At 53.0% G+C, this 20,153-nt stretch overlaps 1 protein-coding gene across 2 annotated transcripts in view; it reads left to right on the forward strand.

Annotated features, from left to right (window-relative positions):
* Positions 1 to 20,153, forward strand: part of SUFU (SUFU negative regulator of hedgehog signaling) — a 95,691-nt gene that overhangs the window by 71,636 nt on the left and 3,902 nt on the right. For both annotated transcript variants that reach the window (XM_054581430.1, XM_054581431.1), the window contains exons 9-11: positions 7,377 to 7,511; positions 9,166 to 9,304; positions 18,672 to 18,740. In XM_054581430.1, the coding sequence (XP_054437405.1) occupies positions 7,377 to 7,511; positions 9,166 to 9,304; positions 18,672 to 18,740 (343 nt within the window). The remainder of the gene's footprint in view (positions 1 to 7,376; positions 7,512 to 9,165; positions 9,305 to 18,671; positions 18,741 to 20,153) is intronic.

Below are 20,153 nucleotides of genomic sequence, written 5' to 3' on the forward strand. Positions count from 1 at the left end.
CAGAGACCAGGGTAGAGAGGAAAATGGGTAAGTTTCTGTCAGTCTATAAAGTGTGGGCAGGGTGACCAGGAGCACGTACTGTAAGCTGTGCAGCACTAGAAATCAGGAGCCTGTCTTGACACTGGAAGGAAATGGTATTTTTGCATACATAAAAAGTCACTTTATGCAGTGGGAAGTGTAAATATAGAATGTGTTATGCAGACAGGTGGTAAAGGAGAAATAAATGGAAAGATTTAGATCAATTCCTGAATTACCAAGGTGTTCCTCTAAGCTATCCCATACACCACCCCTTGGTGCTCCCAATACAGGAGGAACCCTAGGCTAGACAGGTGATCGCGGCCACGCAGGCAGTTTTTATTGAGCATTCATTACCACGTGCCAGACCCTGTGTTGCGGGCTGCTGTTGTCCTCATTTTACAAATTAGCACATAGAGGCTTAGCTATATGATATAACTCACCTAGGGCCAGTAAACTGAGAATAAGCGTCAGAGCCAAGATTCGAACCTTGAGTTGTTTGGCTCTCAATCCAGGCCTCCTCACCATGGGATGCGGCCTGTAAAAGGAAGATAAAAGTGGAGGAGGTGCTGGCCAATTCCCAGGAAAAAAGTAACTGGAAAGAAAGGCTTGGGAACCCAAGAAGATGGCAGGATAGAGAGGACCATTTGCCTGAGAGAAACACACTAAAAAATAAAGCAAAATCTGCTCCATCAAAATGAGTGAGGAAGAACCCTGACTGGTGTGGCTCAGTGGGTCGGGCGTTGTCCCACAAACCGAAAGGCGGCCGGTGTGATTCCCGGTCAGGGCTCATGCCTGACTTGTGGGCCAGGTGCCTGGTTGGGGGCATGGGAGAGGCAACTGGTTGATGTTTCTCTTGTACATTGATGTTTATCTCCCTCTCTTTCTCCTTCCCTTCCCCTTTTTCTAAAATAAATAAAATATTTTTTAAAAAAAGAGTGGGGCAGAAGACATAGGGGTACAGGAAATGGGACCCAACATGAGAAAGGAACAAGAGGAGTCGCCAGGGTATAGGTGAAGAGCGAGCCCACGGCGACAGCTGTGTGGCAAGAATGCAAGGGGGCCAATCTGAATCGGAGCAGTTTGGAAGGATCCTCTGGAGAAATGTCTTTAAGAAGATTGTATTGATAAATACTTGACACATTTGAATGTCTTGGAAATATTATCTGTAGACCGTTGGTAGCTAGTTTAGGATTGAATTAGAGATCATCGAAAACCAAACCAGTAAATCTGAGAAAAATAGAAAATTTTACCAGAAAGGAAGAGGAATCATAGTATACTCCATGGCTCAGTTGTAAATAGCATTGGTATAGTATAATAATGTAAACACTTCATAATGATCTAAGCAAACTTACAATATGCCTATCTTGGGAAGACGGGAAGGTGGGGGGTAGGATGGAAGGGTACTAAAAGCTTGTCTTCCATAGTGAGAAGACAAGAGGTGAAGCCTGAAAAGGGAACACCTGGAAGTAGAAATAGAGTATATTAGCAGTATTGAGGAAAATACCAAAAGCATCAGATAACAGAGATGAAAGTGGTTGTTTTCTAAAAGGGGGTTGCGGGAAGACTGCTAACTATTTAATGAGCCTTATAGAACTGACTCTTTAAACTTTACAAAGAATAGTCGGGGGAGGTGGGTGCCTCAAAGAACTGCTGTGATAGCAGCTGCTATAGCTTGCCCTATCCAGGAAAAAGAAAGGGTAACACTTCTCAGGTAGAAGTCACAAAATCGGCACCAAGGCAAGTCCTGGTCATGCACAGGAACTTCAGCTTCCCTGGCATCAGGCTCAGAGCTGAAAGTGAGCAGTGTGTAACCGTCTCTCAGGCCTCCTGAGAGCATCTGTCTTGGGGTAAAAGATATGATGAGAGACACTCATCCTGCACCTAATTCTGGCCAACAAAGAGGTTGATGGAGTAGAAATGAGGGGGCCTCGTAACAGCACGTCTTGGGCAGAGCTGGGTCAGAAAGCCCTGCGCCCTGCCAGTGGTCTCTGCCAGTGCCTGGCCGGTGGTCTCTGGAGGGAGGGTTCACGCAGTCTTTCAGAGGGTTTTGTTGGGTGTTAAGTGAAAAGGGGGTTCTAGAAGATGCTGGCTTACAAAATGAAAACAGTTTGTTTGCCCTCTATAGCCCTCCTCAGAGTCTTCAAAGTGCCAACATTTTATGAGTCTCTAATCTGAGATACAGCGTATTACATCCAGACCTTGCCACATCTGCTTTTCTAGAAGCTTCTCTTAAATTAAAATTCCATTAAATACCCTTTGGGAAGCCCTGCCCTGGCTTCTAGGAAGCAGTTCTTTTAAGAGTTCAGGGAAAAAAAAATAAATATGTCTTCATGGCCTTGAAACCCCCGGAAGAAAGACCACTCCAAGGGAGGGGAGGTTCTCAAGGAGAAATATTGTGGTTACATTTTTAGCTGGCGTCAGGAAGACCTGGGGATTTTGCCTTGGCCCTTGATTTGCTCATTGTGTGATCCTGGGCAAGTTATTTAAGTCTCTCAGTTTCAGTTCGTCGGCAAAATGGGAAAAATAATAGGGTTATGGGAATCACAGTTTTGAAAGGGTTTAGCATAAGACTGGCACCATATTCTGTACTCAATGAAAGGTACCTCTTAGTATTATTATTGAAAATTAAAAGGAGGTATAATACCTTCAGGGACCAGTACAGATATGTAGAGAATCCTTTACATAACTCAAATTTTTCAAGAATTTAAGCAGAAGCTGGAAGGAGAAGTATGTTATACCAGCACAGACTTTTAAGGAACAGGGTCAAAAAAGCTGATATTCAAGAACTGAGTCTTGCAAAAAAGTGCTTTGACCAGCAAAAAGGACTTTAGTTTTTGTACTTCTGTTTGAAATGAGAAAAACCTAGGTTCCCTTGTTTGGACAGAGTTAATCAATGGCAGAGAGAAAGCAAAATTTACCCGAGTTCTATTACGCTTCCATCTCAGAAAGAATGGTTATCTGATCAGGAAGATTATCACACAGGCGTTACAGGATTGAAGCCATGTTTTCAGATCTCCTGGTCTACAAGTACTGTGCCCCAGAATCCCAGGCAAATTGGCCGATGAGATTCATGAGGCTGACGTCAGAAATCTTTGAGGGAATGAGAGAGGGGTGTTGGCAGACTGAAAGCACTCAGAAGTTTCAAGATGCAAAAAGCATGTTAACTCTCTAGACAAGTAAGCTTGGTGTCAACTCTCAGAGAGAACTCTGGACTAGGTCACTCCGCAAGTAGGCTGTGGATACTCGTGACAGGGAACAGCCCTGAGGGTCAGCATGGGCTCATGCACAGTCAGACCTGCCTGGCCGTCCTCACTGCCCTTTTAGAAATAAGCTGCCTATTTCTACCTGTTAGACAAAGGAAGTACAGTAGACCTTACATAGGTGGGGTTTGGTAAGACATTTTGAGAATATCTTCTGATAATCATCATTAGCAAGACGGAAATGTCCACAGAGCACCCAGGAGGGCGGGGGGCTTGGTGATGGGAGGGTTGTGTCGGCTCACCATTGGCTGGGTGAGCGTACCCAAAGAGTGATGATGTCAGTCTGTCAGCATGTTTGCCTGGCCCTGTCCCGCTCGCTGTGTAGTCAGAGCCTGGATGAGAACATCGATGGCAGTTTATCAGTTTTGTCAGTGATGTGAAGTCAGAAGGGAATGCTGATATGATATATGCCAGAGTCAGGTTTCAGAAATATCCGGGCTGCTTAAAACACTAGCCAGACAAGGCAGGGTTCCGCTGTTAGCTCCAGATAGTCCACAGCACCCACGAGGTGGGGCGGAGAGGTCTAAGTGCAGCCCAAGGGAGAAAGCCTGAGGGGAGCTGGCTGATGGGGGGAGCCAGTGTGAGTCGGTAGTGTGCTAAGGTTGCAAAGAATGGGCACTCGTATGACAGTTGTAGTAGAAATAAGACACCCCAAATAAAAACTCATAGTCCCTCTGTGATCTGTGCTGGTGAGGCCACATAGTATGTTTGTTTCCACATGCAACCCTTCACTCTGGACACAACAGCCTGGCTTTACAAGCTGAATGAATTCGTAGGAGGCTGACATGGATGGATGGAAGATTCCAGAACTTTGTCTTAAAAATATAGTTGAAAGTCGGAGCCACAAATTCTGGAAAAGAGAAACCGTTGATGGGCAGTGAGAGCAGCTTCAGGGGTTTGAAAGGCGCTCTCGGGTTGTCACGGAGGGTGGATGAGGCCAACGGGGAGGCCCCGCCTGCCTCTCCCCCAGCAGAACAGCGTCCCCCTGGGTTTTCACTGGCCTGTAGTCAGACTTCCCAGAGCACCAGCTCAGGGAAGCAGAGCACCAGGGCCCACAGTGTCTGCTCAGGGAAGCAGGCGCCCTTTCAAGACCCATCTCAGAAGCCCCCTGTCTCAAGCTCAGGGCAAAGGGGGACTGACTTGGCCAGAGGCAGTCGGATTATGGGCCCAGGGTAAAGGCAAACAAGTCTGTATTAAACTCTCAGCATTCTTGCCAGAGGAGCGGATATAGCATCCTGTTAATGCATTCCAGATATATTTTGAGCACCTAATGCATCCCAGGCTCCGTTAGGTGCTTAGCTTGGGTCATCTCATTTAATCCTATAACAAACGGATATTGTTATTTATTTCCATCAAAAGGATATGGAAGCTTAGGGAAAGGTTAAATCTTGTGCCCGAGCCAGTGCTATTGGTCACTCTGCCTCCTGGGGCAGTAGGTCATCCTTCATTGCCCGGCAGCGCATCCCTAACAGTTCCAGTGGGTGTGGACCGTGACTCCCTGGGCGCCCTTCTCCCATCCAACCCTCAGCCCCTGCCTTCCCCTCCATTGGGGACTCGGGGGGTGGGGTGGGGGGGAACAGCCCAGCTGAAAAATCAGGCCATGCTGGTGAGCACACTACTGATTTTTTTATGACTAAGATTAAGCTGACAACCATGCAAAACATTGCAAACCTGTGTCGGCTGCAGATTTAATACCTCACCCAGCCCACACAAATAATTCATGCTTCTGCATCGATGTCCAGAAAAAACAAATCAGCAAAAAGCTGGGCTCCTGCGTTGTGTGGAGCAGCCGCATTTCCATCGAAGCAGCATGCCGGAAATACCCAAGCTTCAGGACTGCAGATCCAGCGTTTTGCAATTTTTTTTCCTCTTAAAAGATTAAAGTATGCTTTCAGATGATTGAAGGTTGGTGGGAGGTGTAAATGTGGGCACTTGTCACATTAATTCTTCAGATGATTAAGTTCTTTTCCATTTCTTTAAAGCTGTTTGCAGTTGGGTTTGATGTCCTCGTTCTGGGTGAGTGTGTTGTAGCAGTTACCAAGGTGACTTTAGCTGACTTTCAACAATTTATTTTTCCCTCCAGCTTGAGATGTCTCTAGTCCTGTGTGCTGTTGATTCTTCTCTCCCAGCCCCCCACCCTCACCCCGGTCGCTATTCATCAGCATTTTTGCCTGTGCCAGAGAGGTGAGGACCCTCCCTCCAGCCGCCCCGGAGGCCCAGAGGCCCTGCCTGGCAGCCCGATAGTGTGCCTGTGTGGACCTTTGTCAGAGAGGGCACAGGGAAGCAGTTGTGGGGATCGCGCCCGGGCTCTCCCACTTAAACTCATTCTGTGACCCTAGGCTCGTCACCTCCCGTCTCTGAGCCTCAATTTCCTCATCTGTAAAAGAATCTACCTGGGGTGCTTGATGCGAAGGCTCAGCAAGTACATTAGGGACTCCTCGCGGTGGAGCGGTGGAGCAGTGGAGCGGAGCAGAGGCTCAACGAGGGGAAGTGTTGTCTCCCCGGAGCTCCGCCCTTGTCTGGGCGCAGGCTGAGAGGTGGCAGTCGGTGTCGCTCTCCTTTCCTGGGAAGTAGGGCAGGAGGCCTCGCAGCCAGGCATGAGGGAGAGATCTGGTCGGAGGCCCTAGGCCCCGCACTGGACTGCCACGGACCAGCTCTGTGTCCCGAGATGCATTACTGGGTCTGTTTGGTAATGGAACATCATAGATTAAACAACTTGAATTTCCTTTCAGTGCTGAAATTCGGTGGCCCTCTTGGCCAGAGCATTTCTGTCTTTCTCAGGTCTTGTGAAAGGGTTTGTCAAAGGAGAAGCTAGAGCAAAGGGCAGTTTCAGAACTGGTATAGGGAAGGAAACCAGAGGAAGGGAATGCTTTGTGAAAGAGCACTCATGTACATCTGGGGGTGGATCCACCCAGCTAGTGGGAAGGGTCCCCCTTCCCTCCGGGGCTGGTATAAGCCAAAGCTTAAGTGGGCCCCCCACCCTGCTGCCTGCTGATCTCGCCCCCCTCTGGGGAGGGCCCCTGCCTCACAGGGCGCCTCACTGGCCCCAGGCCCCAGTGCTCAGCCTTCCAGTGTGTGAGGTTGGGCTGGCCCCTTGCTGGCTGTCCACTCGTCGGGCCCAGACATCTTGGGTGGCTTTGGCCACTTGAATTATAAATAACTAAAGCTTCTCACCCAGTATTTTGATGGACACTGGAGAATTGTTCTGAGATTCACAGCCCAAACCAGGATCCGGCCTTTTGAATAGGATCAGTGGGTAACCCTCATTTCTGGCTGAGACAGATTTGAGAGGTTTCAGTGGGGGCAGTTGAATTTGAAAAAAACAAATCTTGCATTGCGAAGGGACCCTGTGGCCGAGCTGTGGGACAGGCTGTCTGAGGGAAGCAGGACGGGAGGGGGTGTGAGGCAGCAGTGAGAAGGCTCTGCAGCCCGTCTGGCCCTTGGTCTGACTCCCGAGAGCCGGGTCTTCACCCCCTCACTGAGGATTGCATCGGTCCCTGGTTCGATGGAGGGGGTGTGTGTCGCTGCGGTCCTGGCCCTCAGCAGGTGCGTGCAGGCTTAGGGCCTGCTCTGATGCCACAGCCTTGTCAGGGTCAGCTGGAAGGATGCTCTTGGAGTCATGTCTCCTGGTTTTCTAGGACCCCAGCCTTGGAGAGCTCAGTCTGAGGATCCAGGGCGGGAGCAGAAGGACCCTCTGGAGCTCCTGCTGCTGTCATAGGGGAGAACAAATCGCTGTAATGTAAACATGTATATAATGTGTTGGCCAAAGACGTGGGTTTTAGAACCAGATCACCCCGTGATCACATCCCAGCTCCACAGTCCCCGGCCGTGCAGCCTGTACAAGTTGCTGCCCCCGCCCCGCCCCGGGTCCTCAGTTCTTCATCTGTAAAAGGGATAGAAGGATACTGCGCACCTCATGGGGGTGTTGTGAGGTTGCCTGGCAAGTTCTTAGAGAATGAAGGCTGTTTTTATCATTATCATCAATCACTGTCATTGTCATTGTTCAGGCTCCAGGCCTGGGAGACGCCCATCTAGCTTGTCCCTGCTGTCTCCGGAGCCTGTTCCTCTGCTGAACCTGTCCCTGTACTTGCTTCACAGGAGCCGCAAAGACAGCCTGGAAAGCGACAGTTCCACGGCCATTATTCCCCACGAGCTGATCCGCACACGGCAACTCGAGAGTGTACATCTGAAATTCAACCAAGAGTCAGGAGCCCTCATTCCTCTGTGCCTAAGGTGAGCCCCACAGCACCCAGATGGGCCTCAAGGAGCCACCGCACCCACGCTTGCCGTCTCCCCCGCCGCCCCCGCACCCAGTTGGAGTCTGGGGCCCAGGGAGGGAGGAGAACTATGCAGGCGGCTCCGTGGGAGCCTGTGGACTCTGAGCCAGCCAGTAGCCCCCATGTGCTGAAGAACTCCCCTTTGTCCCTCAGCCCTGCTCCCTTACGGAGGTTCAGTGGCCCAGGGTCCCCATAGCGCTGGAGCAGCAGGGCAGGGGCTCTGGCTGATTGCGCTCTGCTTTCTCCTGCCTGCTGCTTTTCCCATGCAAAATACTCAGTGCCTCAAACCCACTGGCCAGCCCAGCAGACTCCTTGAGGGACCAGGAAGCCCAGCTGCGTCCCCTCTGCTGCTGTCCACAGTGCCAGAAACTCCGCCCTGTGGCCAGAATTCAGCCCTCTGCTCAGGGGCGCCACACTGGGCCAAACCATCGCAGCTGGCTTCCTCTGCGGCTCTCAGGGGTGACCCGTCATTTTATTGCAGGGGAGGCAATAAGAATAACTGGAAATTCAGACAACAGTGACAAGGAAGAAAGGGCAGGGGAAGAGGGACCCCCAAAAGCTCCTGCTGTTACCATAGAGAAGGACAAGTCACTGTGATGTAAATGTTTGTATAGTGTGTTGACCAAAGATGTAGGCTTTAGAACCAGATCTGCACTGGTTTGGACCCTCCACACTGTCCCTGGAGCAGGGGAAGGAGCATGGATGGTGACCCGCCCCCTTGACCAGCCACCCTGGTCAGCAGGGCAAAGATGGCTAGTGGCCAGGGTGAGTGGTGGCTGGCAGGCCCCCAGCCTCCCAACCCAGGACCCCAGCTGCTTCCTCCGCAGCTCCCTCTTTGAGCCGGGCTCAGGGCCTTTAGACTAGAGAAGGGTCAACCTGGGGCAGCCTGAGAAAACAGAGAGCAACTTTTCTTCCTTTGCAGACCGGTCTCTCTGCTCCATTGGGTGCTCCTGCCTGCCCTTCCCATGTGTATTTCCAGACTGAGGATTAGCATTAACTTCCTGAGGCTCCCTCAGTGACCCTACTTGGCTTCAGCTTTTGTTTTCTTGTTTTTGTTTTTGTTGTTTTTTTTTTAAAAGATGTGCTTTTAAAAGGTGTGGGGCCAGTCATATTCAAATCTTACGGGTTGGTGGGTGCAGGAGCAGGTGGAAGACTCTGGGCACAGGATTCGTGCCTCGAAGGCACTCCGCCATCATCCAGGGACATGGGAAATTAGGAACTACTTCCCTCGTCATCTCTACAAAGGGGCCATGACGCCCCGCACCCCAGCCTTAGCTCTGGGCGTGACCTTGGGCACATCACTAGCTGCCCTCCCTGGCCTCACCAGGACACGAGGGAGGCGGACTCGACCAGCTCTGCAGACCCTTTGCATGCTGACCCAGCATCTCTGCTAGCTTTCAGCACTTGGGAACCAGGCCAGGGGTGAGCTTGTGAGAGGCTTCTCTTGGCAGGTGGTGAAATGAACACGTTGAGTTACAGTCCCCCGTTCACGGGCCCATGGGCAGCCAGGAGGGCATTGGCCAGGCTTCCTGTCCCAGGGAGCACAGTCCCCGCGGCCCCTGCACCTTGTCCAGACCTGCTGCTCACTGTCTCCATGTTCCCACCCCCAGGGGCAGGCTCCTGCATGGACGGCACTTTACATATAAAAGTATCACAGGTGACATGGCCATCACGTTCGTCTCTACGGGAGTGGAAGGCGCCTTTGCCACTGAGGAGCACCCTTACGCAGCTCATGGACCCTGGTTACAAGTGAGAAGGCTCTTTTTCTTCTCCTCACCTCCTTTCTATGGGCTCTTCCCAACCCCATCCCTCCCTTCTCCTCCCTTGGCAGCTCTTGGTGGCTCCCTTTCTGAGGGCTGGTTATGAGAAGCCGTGTGGAGTGTGGCTGCTGCTGCCTGTCCTGTCAGCTCCAGGAGCACTTCCTGGCCTCTGCTATCACTTGGGACACGAGTGATAACTCCTAGGCTCTGGCCATGAGTAGTTCTGTTTGCCGTGGAAATCCAGGTTTGAGGGATGCCCCGGAGAAGCAGAGGTACAGGAAACCGAGGGTGAAGCGGAACAGGAGGGCGTGTGAAGCCTCTCTTGAGCGCCTGTATGGAAATCCCACCAGATTTCCTAGAAAGTGGGCACGTGGACCTCGGGCTGGGATGGGCAGGCCTCAGCAGGAAGAGCTCCCCCTTCCCCTCACCCAGTGGTTCTCCCATTCCTCCTGATGGAAACCCAACTTCTCTGCACAGAAACTCCTGGCTTGTTCAGAACACTTAGTTCCCCTTTGCTCTTCTGGCTGGAGCACAGCTTCAGAGCCACTGCCAAGTGGGGTGCTGGGGCCTGAAAACCAGAGGCCTCCTTCCAGCCCCCACCCTGTTCCAGGCCTCATAGGTACTTGGCCTGGTCCAGCGTACTCCCAAATGTATTAGAGGAACAACACCCTTTTTTGTTTGTTTGTTGGGGGTGCAGGAGGAGGAACACACTACCTGACCTCTCTAAACTCAGGGCACCTGGGGTGGGTGGAGGTGGAAGAGGGTGCATAGGGGTGTGAAATGGTAATGGAAAAAATAGTGTGATTAAGTTTTTTTTTAAAGGGGCACCTGGGCCCTAGCTGGTGTGGCTCAATGGATTGAGCACTGGCCTGTGAACCGAAAGGTCACTGGTTTGATTCCCAGTCAGGGCACATGCTTGGGTTGTGGGCCAGGTTTCCAGCTGCGAGCATGCAAGAGGCAATCAATTGTTGTACCTCTCACTGTTCCTTCTCTCCCTCTTTTTCTCCCTCCCTTCCCCTCTCTCTAAAAGTAAAATAAATAAAATCTTTAAAAAAAAAAAAAGAAAGAAAGAAAGAAAGAAAGGGAATCTGGTCCTGGCTGGGTTGCTCAGTTGGTTAGTATGTCGTCCCATACACCAAAGGGTTGCAGGTTCAATTCCCAGTCAGAACACATATCTAGGTGGTAGGTTCAATTCCTGTTTGGAGCATGTGCAAGAGGCAACTGATCAATTTTTCTCTCTCACATTGGTGTTTCTCTTTCCCCCCACCCCTTACCTCTCCTAAAATCAATTTAAAAAAAGAAAAAGCATATCCTCAGGTGAGAATCAAAAATTTCTTTTCTTAATTTAAAAAAAAATTTTAAAAACTGTTCAGGAATCTGACCCTAATCCAAAAGGTGATCTGCTTTGCTTGTGGTGTATGGGTAGGTGGCGGGGGGGGGGGGGAGGCGCGGGGGGATGGGGTGGGGGGGGGATTACAGCAGCGGGGAGAAGAGTTATGTGTGTTTAACCCGGGGGTCTGTGAAGCCTATATACTGTTACCATGGGCATGCCTTTTTGTCTGCATGTGTGTGTTGTCTTGCAGCTGAATTTCTCTTCCTTTAGGCCGTAGTCCCTCCCCCTCCCCCTAAAATACAAACCCTTAATTAAAACAAACAGCAAACAGAGGACCCCAACCACACTCCCCAGACTCAGCCAAGGTAGAAATGGAAGCTGGTGCTTTAGGGATATTGTGTTCCATAAATTATCTTGCCTTTTTCCATTGTTGTTATTACACTGTTTCATAACAAAATTACTTTGAACCATAAAGTTATAAATATATTTTAAAACTCCCTCTTGGTAACATTAGATTTCTGTCCATGTGGTGTTGGTAGTTACTGTAGCAAAAGCTCTTAAGTGTAACATTTGAAATTAGCCCAGCACTAGTGGAAAGGGCCTCCCCGCCCCACCCCCAGCCATGTCCCAGGCCACCCAGCCGCCTCTGTGGACAGCAGGCAGGGAGCGGACCTCTTGCCTGGGCAGAGCTAGTAAAGAGAGGGAAGGTGGGGACCACACAGGAGACCCCAGCCCCTGAGAGTTCACAGGTTGTCATTCCCAGTAGATGACTGAGTACTGACAGGTCTCCACAGGAGTGTCCTCAGGTAACATTTGTGTGTATTTAAGGTTCAAGCACATTTTCTTGGGAAAGTCAGGACTGGGGTCTCCCAAAACTCAAGAAATACTCTCCCGCCCACTGGTTACGTTTTACATCCTCAACTCTGAACCTCTTTTTGGAGTCTGGTCTCCGCCTTGGAACATCCTCTTGCCCTGAGGAGGGGGTTGGGCAACATTTCCACTTCTCAGCAGCGTGGGGACCTTGGCCCCCGGAGGGCTCAGCAGATGTCATGTTGCCCCTCAGTCCCCCTCAAAGTTCTGGACCCAACCCAAGTTCCCAAGCTTCTTATCCCCGGCTGCTGGTGTTCTAGCCCAGCTCTGCTCCCCCGCCGTGCCAGCAGCCCCTCAGTGAGCTCGAGCGCTAGGGCACCGCTGACTCCCATGCACACGGTCCCCTCCCGTGCACTGTTGCCCAGGGAACCGGGAGCGGTGGGAACCAGCCACTGGCTTCAGCATGTTTCAATAAAGTTGCTGTGCTGGGAGCTGCTTAATCAAAGGCCTGTGTTATGGGCTCATTAGTGTGGTCCACCACAGGGGCCAGCTCACAGGGGAGCCCCCAGGAAGGCTGGCTGGGGCCCCGCTCCCCAGGCACACACCCTCACTCGCTAAGGGGTTTCTCAGGCCCTTTCCAAGAAGTCCTAGGACACCCTCTGCCCTGCCCCCAGCCAGTGCTCAGCCAGGGAGCCAACACCCGCACCAAGTCTCCTTTCCACCCCCCAGCAGTCAGCATTTCCTGCAGCTGACTGCCAGCCTGCACTCCCTTTAGGGTCTTGCCACTGTGGTCACAGGCAGCTCCCTGGTTTGTGGGAACCTGGGCCTGTAATTACCTCTAGGTCTCCTCCTGGGGCTGGCTGTCTCCCTGGGAGTCTGCAGGACCTCCTAGAGGCCTGGGATTAGGCTTGTCACCAGTGAAGGCAAGAGACCCAGCCTTCTGTTTTCTTGGCTGCTGCTTGAAGCTCCCTGTTGGTCCCAGCTGAATTGGGAGGGGCCGGGATGACTTTCTTGCATCAGCCTTCAACAGCCTTGGAAGCCCTCTTTCCCAGCCTTGGCACCTTGTGCTGGCTGCCGGCCCGGGCCTGGTATCTCTTGGGGAAAAAGCATGGCAAATATACCCCACATGGGAGGAGAGTGACAAAGGAGAGGCTGAGAGGGAAAGGTAGAAGGTGAGGGAGGCTGGGCCCTTTCTGGAGCTTGCGGAGTATCCCCAGACAGGCCTCCACACTCGCCTCCTCCTGGGCCTGCACCTGTTCTCCGTGCCGCTTCTCTCCCCAGTCTCCGCAGCCCCGAGAAGTCAGGGCTCCAGCGCACAAAGGCAGGGCCATTGGCAGCCCCAGGCTGAGTGCGGTGGGCACTCCCTGCTTCCTGGAGAAGCTGGAGAGGCAGGAATCCTGCTCTGATTCCATAGGCTTCTCAATGTCCAGAGGTCGACACCTTGACTCCCTCTGCCCTACCATCTGCTGCTGTCACCCTCGGGGTGAGCGGGGAAGCCTATCAGCCAGCTCCCGAGCTCCACAGGCAGGCCCTCAGACGCTGGCGGCGGCCTGCCGGCACCCCCGCCTGCACCTTTCCCCAGCATTCCTCCTCCCAGTGGCTTTCACAAGCCCTCTCCCTGGAGCCCGTCATCACCATGCTGTTAGTGCTGCGAGTGGGAGCCTGGCCCAGAGCTGAGTCGTTCGTCCGTCCCCAGCCAGGATTGATCTGAAGGGGGAGAAGTTGGCCCCGGAGGTTATAGAGGGGTCACATTACCAAATATGAGAAATATTTTTTCGTGCCCTGCAGTGCTTTGTCAGCTGTGTGGTGTCTGACAGCTCACCCTGGCGGTGCCCCCATTCCCTGCCAGCCCTGATGAGAGGCCCCAGGCTTGGGAGAAGACACCCAGCAGCTTCTCTGAGTGGGCCCCACGCTCCAGGCCAGCCTTGGGGACTCACTGCTGGGCTCTCCTCCTCTGACTCACCACTGTCCTGAGGACAAGCTCCTGCCTTTTCCTGTCCCTGTCCACCCACTTGGACAAACGAAAGACACCTGGGAATCCCTGGCCCAGGCCCTGGGCAGCCTCTTTTCGGTGGCTCTACTGCTTCTGCATCCGCTGGTAAACCTGGCCTCAGCCTGTGCTCTCTGGAAGCCTTTGCATGGACTGCCATGGTAGCCTGCCTCGTCCAGGAGGATGCCCAATAGGGTGCAAATCCCTGCACCAGGCCCCGGGGAGTGTGCCACCCTCCTTTGCGGGGGAGGCCTGTGACGATGGCCCGCTGTGCCCGCACCAGCCAGCAGCCGCAGCAGGAGGAGTCCGAGCCTGCCCGTGGCCACCGGAGCCAACTGCTCACCACCCACCACGAACAGGAGATGAGTGAGGCCTCGCTGAGCTGCCGCCACTGCAGCCTCCCTGTCCTGAGCCTGGGGAGTCCCCCGGCTGTTTTCTGGCTCGGGTCTGGCCCGCAGGGTGAGGGGGATGCAGACTGGACCGCTTCCTCATCCCTGCCTCCTCCACCGCCATCGAAGGTGCCAGAGCAGCTCCTTGGCAGGCCCCACCCTGTAAACAGCACATTTCCTTCCCTCAGAGAAGGAAAGGGAGGGAAAAAGAAAGCCAAACTTGTTGGGAAGCAAGAACAACGTGTCAACACGAAATGCAAACAAGGCCCCAGACAAAAGTGTGGATTGTCATACCAAGGGGAAGGAGGGGGTATTGTCAGCACTGTTTGCAGACTCAGAAATATCATTGACCACAGACATTTGAATCAGATCTATAACATCTGAGCTTCTGCCTGCAGCATAGCTGGGCCTGCCCAGGACAGGCACTGACGAAAGATCACTTTCTGAGTTCCTTTTGGAACTTGCTGGGGCCCGGGGAATTGGGAAGTTGTTGACAGTCCTCCCTCCTCACCAACCAGCCAGGCTGTCCTAAGGTACCTGGTGTGAGCACCTTGGACTAAGTTGCTGGCCTAGATTCCAAGCCCCCTCCCTGAGCAAGGGTGGCGGCGGGAGCTGCAGCCAGCAGCTCGCCCCTGTTGGTTAAGCCTGTGTCCAAACTCCTTTCCCCTGTGAGCCTGAGTATTTCCCAGCACTACTCCTACCAGGAGCTCCTGGGAGGCCTTTTAAAAATGCACATGCCTTGGCCTTGCCCAGGATATTCTGATTCAGGAGGTCTGGATGGGGCCTAGTTACTGTATTTTCAAAAATTTCCCAGGGGAGTTTGGTTGGCTTTCCCCTCCCATAAGGGAATCTCTTCCTTCCCAGGACCTTTTGTGCACAAACATCAGCATTTTATGCCCAGCTCTTGGTGAGTGCAGACATCAATGACTGCTATTTTATTTCTCATTGTTATTATTTCTACTGTTTTCTCGACTAGAGTAACTGTGTGCGTTCTCCAGCCAGCCTGGAAATTTGCCCTGCTGTCCCCACTTGGAAACCGTCTTTGGGCATGGTCTGCCTTCCTTTCCAGCTGGCCACCTTGGTTTTTGAGCAGCTGTATGTCTATGACACTCAGGGTTCCAGTCCTTTTGAGCTGAGTTGCTGGCCAGGAGATACGTGGCTGGTTGGGGTTGGGACTTGGTTTTCCAAACCATTGGTCAAAGCCAAAGTCATCTTCATCTCCCCATTCAGAGCAGAGAGAGGAGTCAGCACGAGGCTTCCAGAATTGGGGTACCTTTCCCAGGCAGGAAAAGAGCATCCTCTACTACCCTGAGGTCAGATCACTATTCTTTTTTTCTTTTTTTTTTCTTTTTTAATACTTATTTTTAGAGAAAGAGGAAGAGAGGAAGAGAAATGTTAATTGGTTGCCTCTAGCGTGCCTCCAACTGGGAACCAGCCTGCAACCCAGGCATGTGCCCTGACTGGGAATTAAGTGGCAGCCCTTTGGTTCGCAGGCCGGCACACAATCCACTGAGCCGCACCAGCCAGGGCAGATCACCAGTCTTTTACAGTCCAGGAGACTTGTCTCCTCTTGACACCTGCTTGTCTACAAAATGGAGATGATAGTTCCCTCCCTTGTGGGACTGCCATGAAGACTCAGTGAAACGATACAGGCCAAACACCAAGCCCAGTGCCTGGCACACAGAGGAGGCACTGCTCCTGCTCTTGGCGGTGTTATCATTACTACTGTCATTGTCATAACCATTCCTGTTATTATTTGTGGCAGAGCCAGGGAGCTCCACGGGGACCCAGTGAGCTCCAAAAACCCCGAGCCCCAGAATTTCTCAGGCTTTTCCCACAGTTGTATCACAACGGGGAGTCTGTTACTCGTGAGAGCTCCCAGGAGCCGCTCCATCATAGCTGTCTATCTCCAGTGTCCTGTTGATAAGATCTGTTAACATTCTCAGCTCCGGGTCTGAAATATACAAAGAACAGGGCCTGTTTGTTGAATTCAAGCGTCTAAGGTTTAACTCCCAAAGGAAATTAAATTAGGTGCCTGGAGCTATGACAGTCTGTCGTGTTTCTTTGCAGGGAATGTCACCCTTAATATCATGCAGATCTCATGTATAATTTTACCCCCTTTAGTTTCTTTAAAATAATTTGAAGTTTCCAGCAGGAACCAGCAAATCGCCAAAAGTGAAGATGGACTAGCGACTAGGGCTTGTCCCCCTTTTTTGGTCCTGCCGTCCCCTCCCCCAGCTGAGTACTGAGTGAGTCCACACACAGATGGCACCCTGCACCCTTGGTGGTAGTTCTACTAAGAACCGCCATAACTCACCCTCTTCACCACCCATTCCAGACCTTTGTCAGAGGCCCTAACTGCAGGCCGAACTCGCGGCAGTGGGGTTATCTTTACTGTTGTTGAGAAACGGCTCCTCGGAGTCTCGCTGGGTGGCCGCAGTCCCTGTGAGCCCTCCCCCCGCCTCGTCTCACCCCAAGAACTAGTTACAGTCCCAGACCTATTTACCTCTCTGGCAGAAAAGTCTCTCCCTCCAAGTTATTTGTGGGTTAGAAATCAGCCCAGCCTGGCCCAGACTGGAGCCATTGTAATGTAATTGGGTTTTAGGTATGCCTGTGTTTGTGCTAGCATTTGAAGAGATGGCAGCAAGTCCCGGAAATGCCAAAAATATGAATGTGACTTTTGTACTACTCAAGCAGACTGGTGATAACTGGTGGAGAAGCTGGACTTGGCTGGGGGCAGGGGGAGGCCATGGGCTAAGAAGAGGAGGAGGAGCGAAACCCCTGTGGGAGGATCAGTGTGTGACCGGGAACTGGTCACTGGAGCCTGTGAGAGGAAGTCAGCTAGTCCCACCGTGGCAACTTGGAGGAAGAACAGGGTGGGAGGGTCCTCAGGCAGGCATTTCCCTACACCCAATTTGCCTGTCTGAACCTTGTCTCTATCCTCACTTGAGGCCTGAGCTCCCCAAACAGAAACTTGAGGGAGGAGATGCGGGCCGGTGGTTGGAGCTGTTTTGTCTCTGGCTGTGGGCTTGCAGCCTGGGAAGGAGACGTCCTTTGGCTCCCTGTCAACCAAGTGTGGGAGAGTGTCCAGGTGGGGAATGGATTTTCTTCATTCCCAGGTCCCTGGGGCTCCGCCCAGGGCTGGGCCCAGCAGAGGCACCTGGGGATGCTATGGAATCGAGTAGATTGCTGGGCAGATGAGTGGAAGAATAAGCACATGCATAAAAGTCACAGGGGTAAGAGTTCAGGATATGGCCTTGTCTCAGCCACTCACAAGCTGTGTGGTGTTAGGCAAATTACATAACCTGTCGGCACCTCGGGTTCCTCGTCTGCAAGGAGGCTGAGGAGCTGCGATGATGAGCGTTTAGCAGGCTGCCTGGTGTGGTGGTTGCTGGTGTGTTCACCTGGGGTGATTTTCTCCTGTTCCTGGCTCCCCCCTCCACCCCATCAGTGTCCTTCCTTTGGAGTCCTCCACTCTCCGAGGGCCCTGGTGACCCTGCTGCTTTTCTCTGCCATCTCACTTCACCTCACAAGCAGACTACATTCCAAACGGTGGAACTTCTGTTCTTATCAGAGTGTACAACTCCCAGGGGAAACCTGATAGGTATTTTCTCAAGTTCTTGATCCCCATCCTTCTCATAGGGGGTTTTCTCTCAGCAGAGCCCTTCACTGGCCTCTTCACCCCTTGTCTTTCTCCCTCCACGCCCCGCCCAGGGCATTCAAACTTTGCTGGAGGAGGCGAAGCAGAGGCAGCTAGAGCCACAGCCTGGGGTGCAGAGGCCAGGAGGCCCCATGGGCTAGCGCAGGAAGGAGGGGGAATGGAGAAAGGGGTCAGCTTGGGAAGAGGAAAGACATCCTCACCCGGGTCTGGTGTGGTGCAGGCCTGGGTGAACTTGGCCTGGCTCTGCAGAGCCCGCGCGAGCAGAGGAGCCGGCTGGAAACGTGGCCCGTCAGGCCGAGGAAGGCCTGAGAGAGTGCCCTTGGACGCTCCCGTGGGCTGTGAAACGTCTTTGGGGGATGAGGGTGCTGGTTGTGCTGTCTCAGTAGCGGGGCCAGGCTGCCCTAGGCAGTGCATAAAGTGAGAAGGCCTCAGACTAGAGTGGCAAAGTAGGGCAGCCGGGAGGCGACCTGGAGAGGAGGTTTCTAGAAGGAAGTTTGGAAGAGCTCAGTGGCTGAAGGGGGCTGGCAAGCCGGGGGTTTGGGAGCTTCCAGCCTGAGAGGTTGTGGATGCTGCAAGTGGAAATGGGAGTCAAGAGCCCCTTTCCCATGCGAAAAATGAGAGATTGGTGCATCCAATGTCTCCAGCGCAGACATTCTCCTGTGTACCTTCCGGGGCATTTCCAGATTCCAGACAGGGCTTGTATTCCAAATGCAAACAGATTCTTTTTGTCCTACCAAGTGAGGGCAAGGGGGAACATGTGACCTGGTTGGGCAAGAAGGATGTTGGCAATTGCTCTTCCCTGCCCCTCGGCTTTTGTTTCCCCTCTAGCGCACTGAAACATGCAGGAGGCCCAAACTGCCAAAAGCAGTATTTTCCCACCCATTTCCATATCCCTTCTGGGACCAGCACTTCTGTACCTCCGAATGTCCCCACCTTGCTTCCCCATGGTCCTCGGATGCCCTTCATTCTCCGCCCAAGTTCCTCTGATATTACAGGCGGGTGGTGGGGGCAAGTGATAGTCGAGACAGGCCTGGAGCACTTCCCTCCTTACCTAGAACAGGTCACCGTGGCTCACATCTCCTCCACGTCCAGAAGGTCCAGAGCTCGACAATTGGCAAAAAGACCATAGATTTAAAAAATAAAATAAAAGCCTGCCGTGTGCTTTCTTCCCAGATTCTGTTGACTGAAGAATTTGTAGAGAAAATGTTGGAGGACTTAGAAGATTTGACTTCTCCAGAGGAAGTAAGCATATTTGGTTCTCTCTAACGGAGGGTTTTGGTCACCAGGAGTGTATGTGCGTGTCTCTCTCTTTCTCTCCCTCTCTCATTCTGTCCCTCCCTCCCTCCCTCCTCCTTTCGCTCCCAGTGTAGGGATAAGCTGGAAAGGAGACCCTGGGGATGTTCAAGGGGTTTGTTTCTCTCTGTCTTCCCACCACCCCCAGCCCCCGTAAGGACACCCGGCAGGCTGAATTGCCGGCTCCTGAGAACCTCATTGAAGAGGCAGCCAGGGCCTTCAGGCTAGTACGAGTTCTCCCCAGCCCCTGCTGTTCCCTGGCAGGTTCTGAACAGAAAGCTCATGCCTGCTGCCAGAGAACATTCCACGGGGGAGTTCTGGTGGGCAGCAAGAGACTCCCGCTCTCGCCTCAGGCCACCCAGGAGCCACTCTCCTAACTCCCTTCTCTCGCCATAAGCCTTCCCCTCTTGGTCTGCTTCTTCCAACTCCCACCCAGAGCACGAGGAGCTGGCAGGCCAGGTGGGGGCTTGTGCTTTCCTTGGCTACTCTTCTGGGGTACAGGACTGGAGCCCATAATCCCCTTTGTTTTTCTTCCTCGTTCCCGGCATCCTCACTTGTGGGGACTTACCTCATCCTGGAAAGTCCCTTTCCCTCCCCTGGCCTCCTGCTAAGCAGCACCCCAGTGGGATCGGAGCCTTGCTGGCCTTGGTGCCCTGCAGGTTAGTAGAACATTAGCAGGCTGGCCTCCGGCCTTTGGAGAGTCCATCTGGGCCCTCCCCTGCCTGCGGCAGAAACAGGCCCTTCCCTTGCCCTTTCTGCCAGGAGGTATGTTAGGGGAGAGCTCCTTCACCTCCCAGGGGCCAAGCTTCCAAGCCACAGAGAGGCCAGGCCGGAGCTAGCTGTCCTCCAGTGCTGGAGCCCCCCGCGGCCAGGGCTCCTGTGGCCGCATCAGACAGCGCATGGGGTGGAGGAGGGCGTGCGGGGCGGGACTGTCCTGTCGGGTCTCTGGGTCGGCAGGAACCCCTCAAAGCCTCAGGTCACCCCAAATAGGATAGTGTCTTGTCTATCCTCTGGGATACAGCTTGGTAAATTAACTCATTTATACATTCAGAAGTCACCAAGTCCCCAGTCTGTGCCAGCCAGTCAACCCCCACAAGCCACCGGTCCCTGAGGCCCGGCTCCCATTCAGTCAGGCCAGAGCCAGCTGCCCAGAAGCGCTTCCGGAGAGGCCACGCAGCGCTGGGGTGGCTTGGTGCCAGCCTGCTGTCTGAGCTTGGGTGTTGAGGGGTTGAGAGGGGGACAGTCCAGGCAGGAGGGACAGGAGCCAGGGGAAGCTTAGGAAAGTAGGTCACTAAAAATGACTTTTTTTTTTTCCTTTCCTGTCCGGAGGCTGTCCCCACACCCTGCCCCACTCTCCACTTT

Source organism: Pteronotus mesoamericanus, unplaced genomic scaffold, assembly GCF_021234165.1.
Source record: "Pteronotus mesoamericanus isolate MK-2021 breed Mesoamerican mustached bat unplaced genomic scaffold, CSHL_Meso_final contig_657, whole genome shotgun sequence".
NCBI lineage: Eukaryota > Metazoa > Chordata > Mammalia > Chiroptera > Mormoopidae > Pteronotus > Pteronotus mesoamericanus.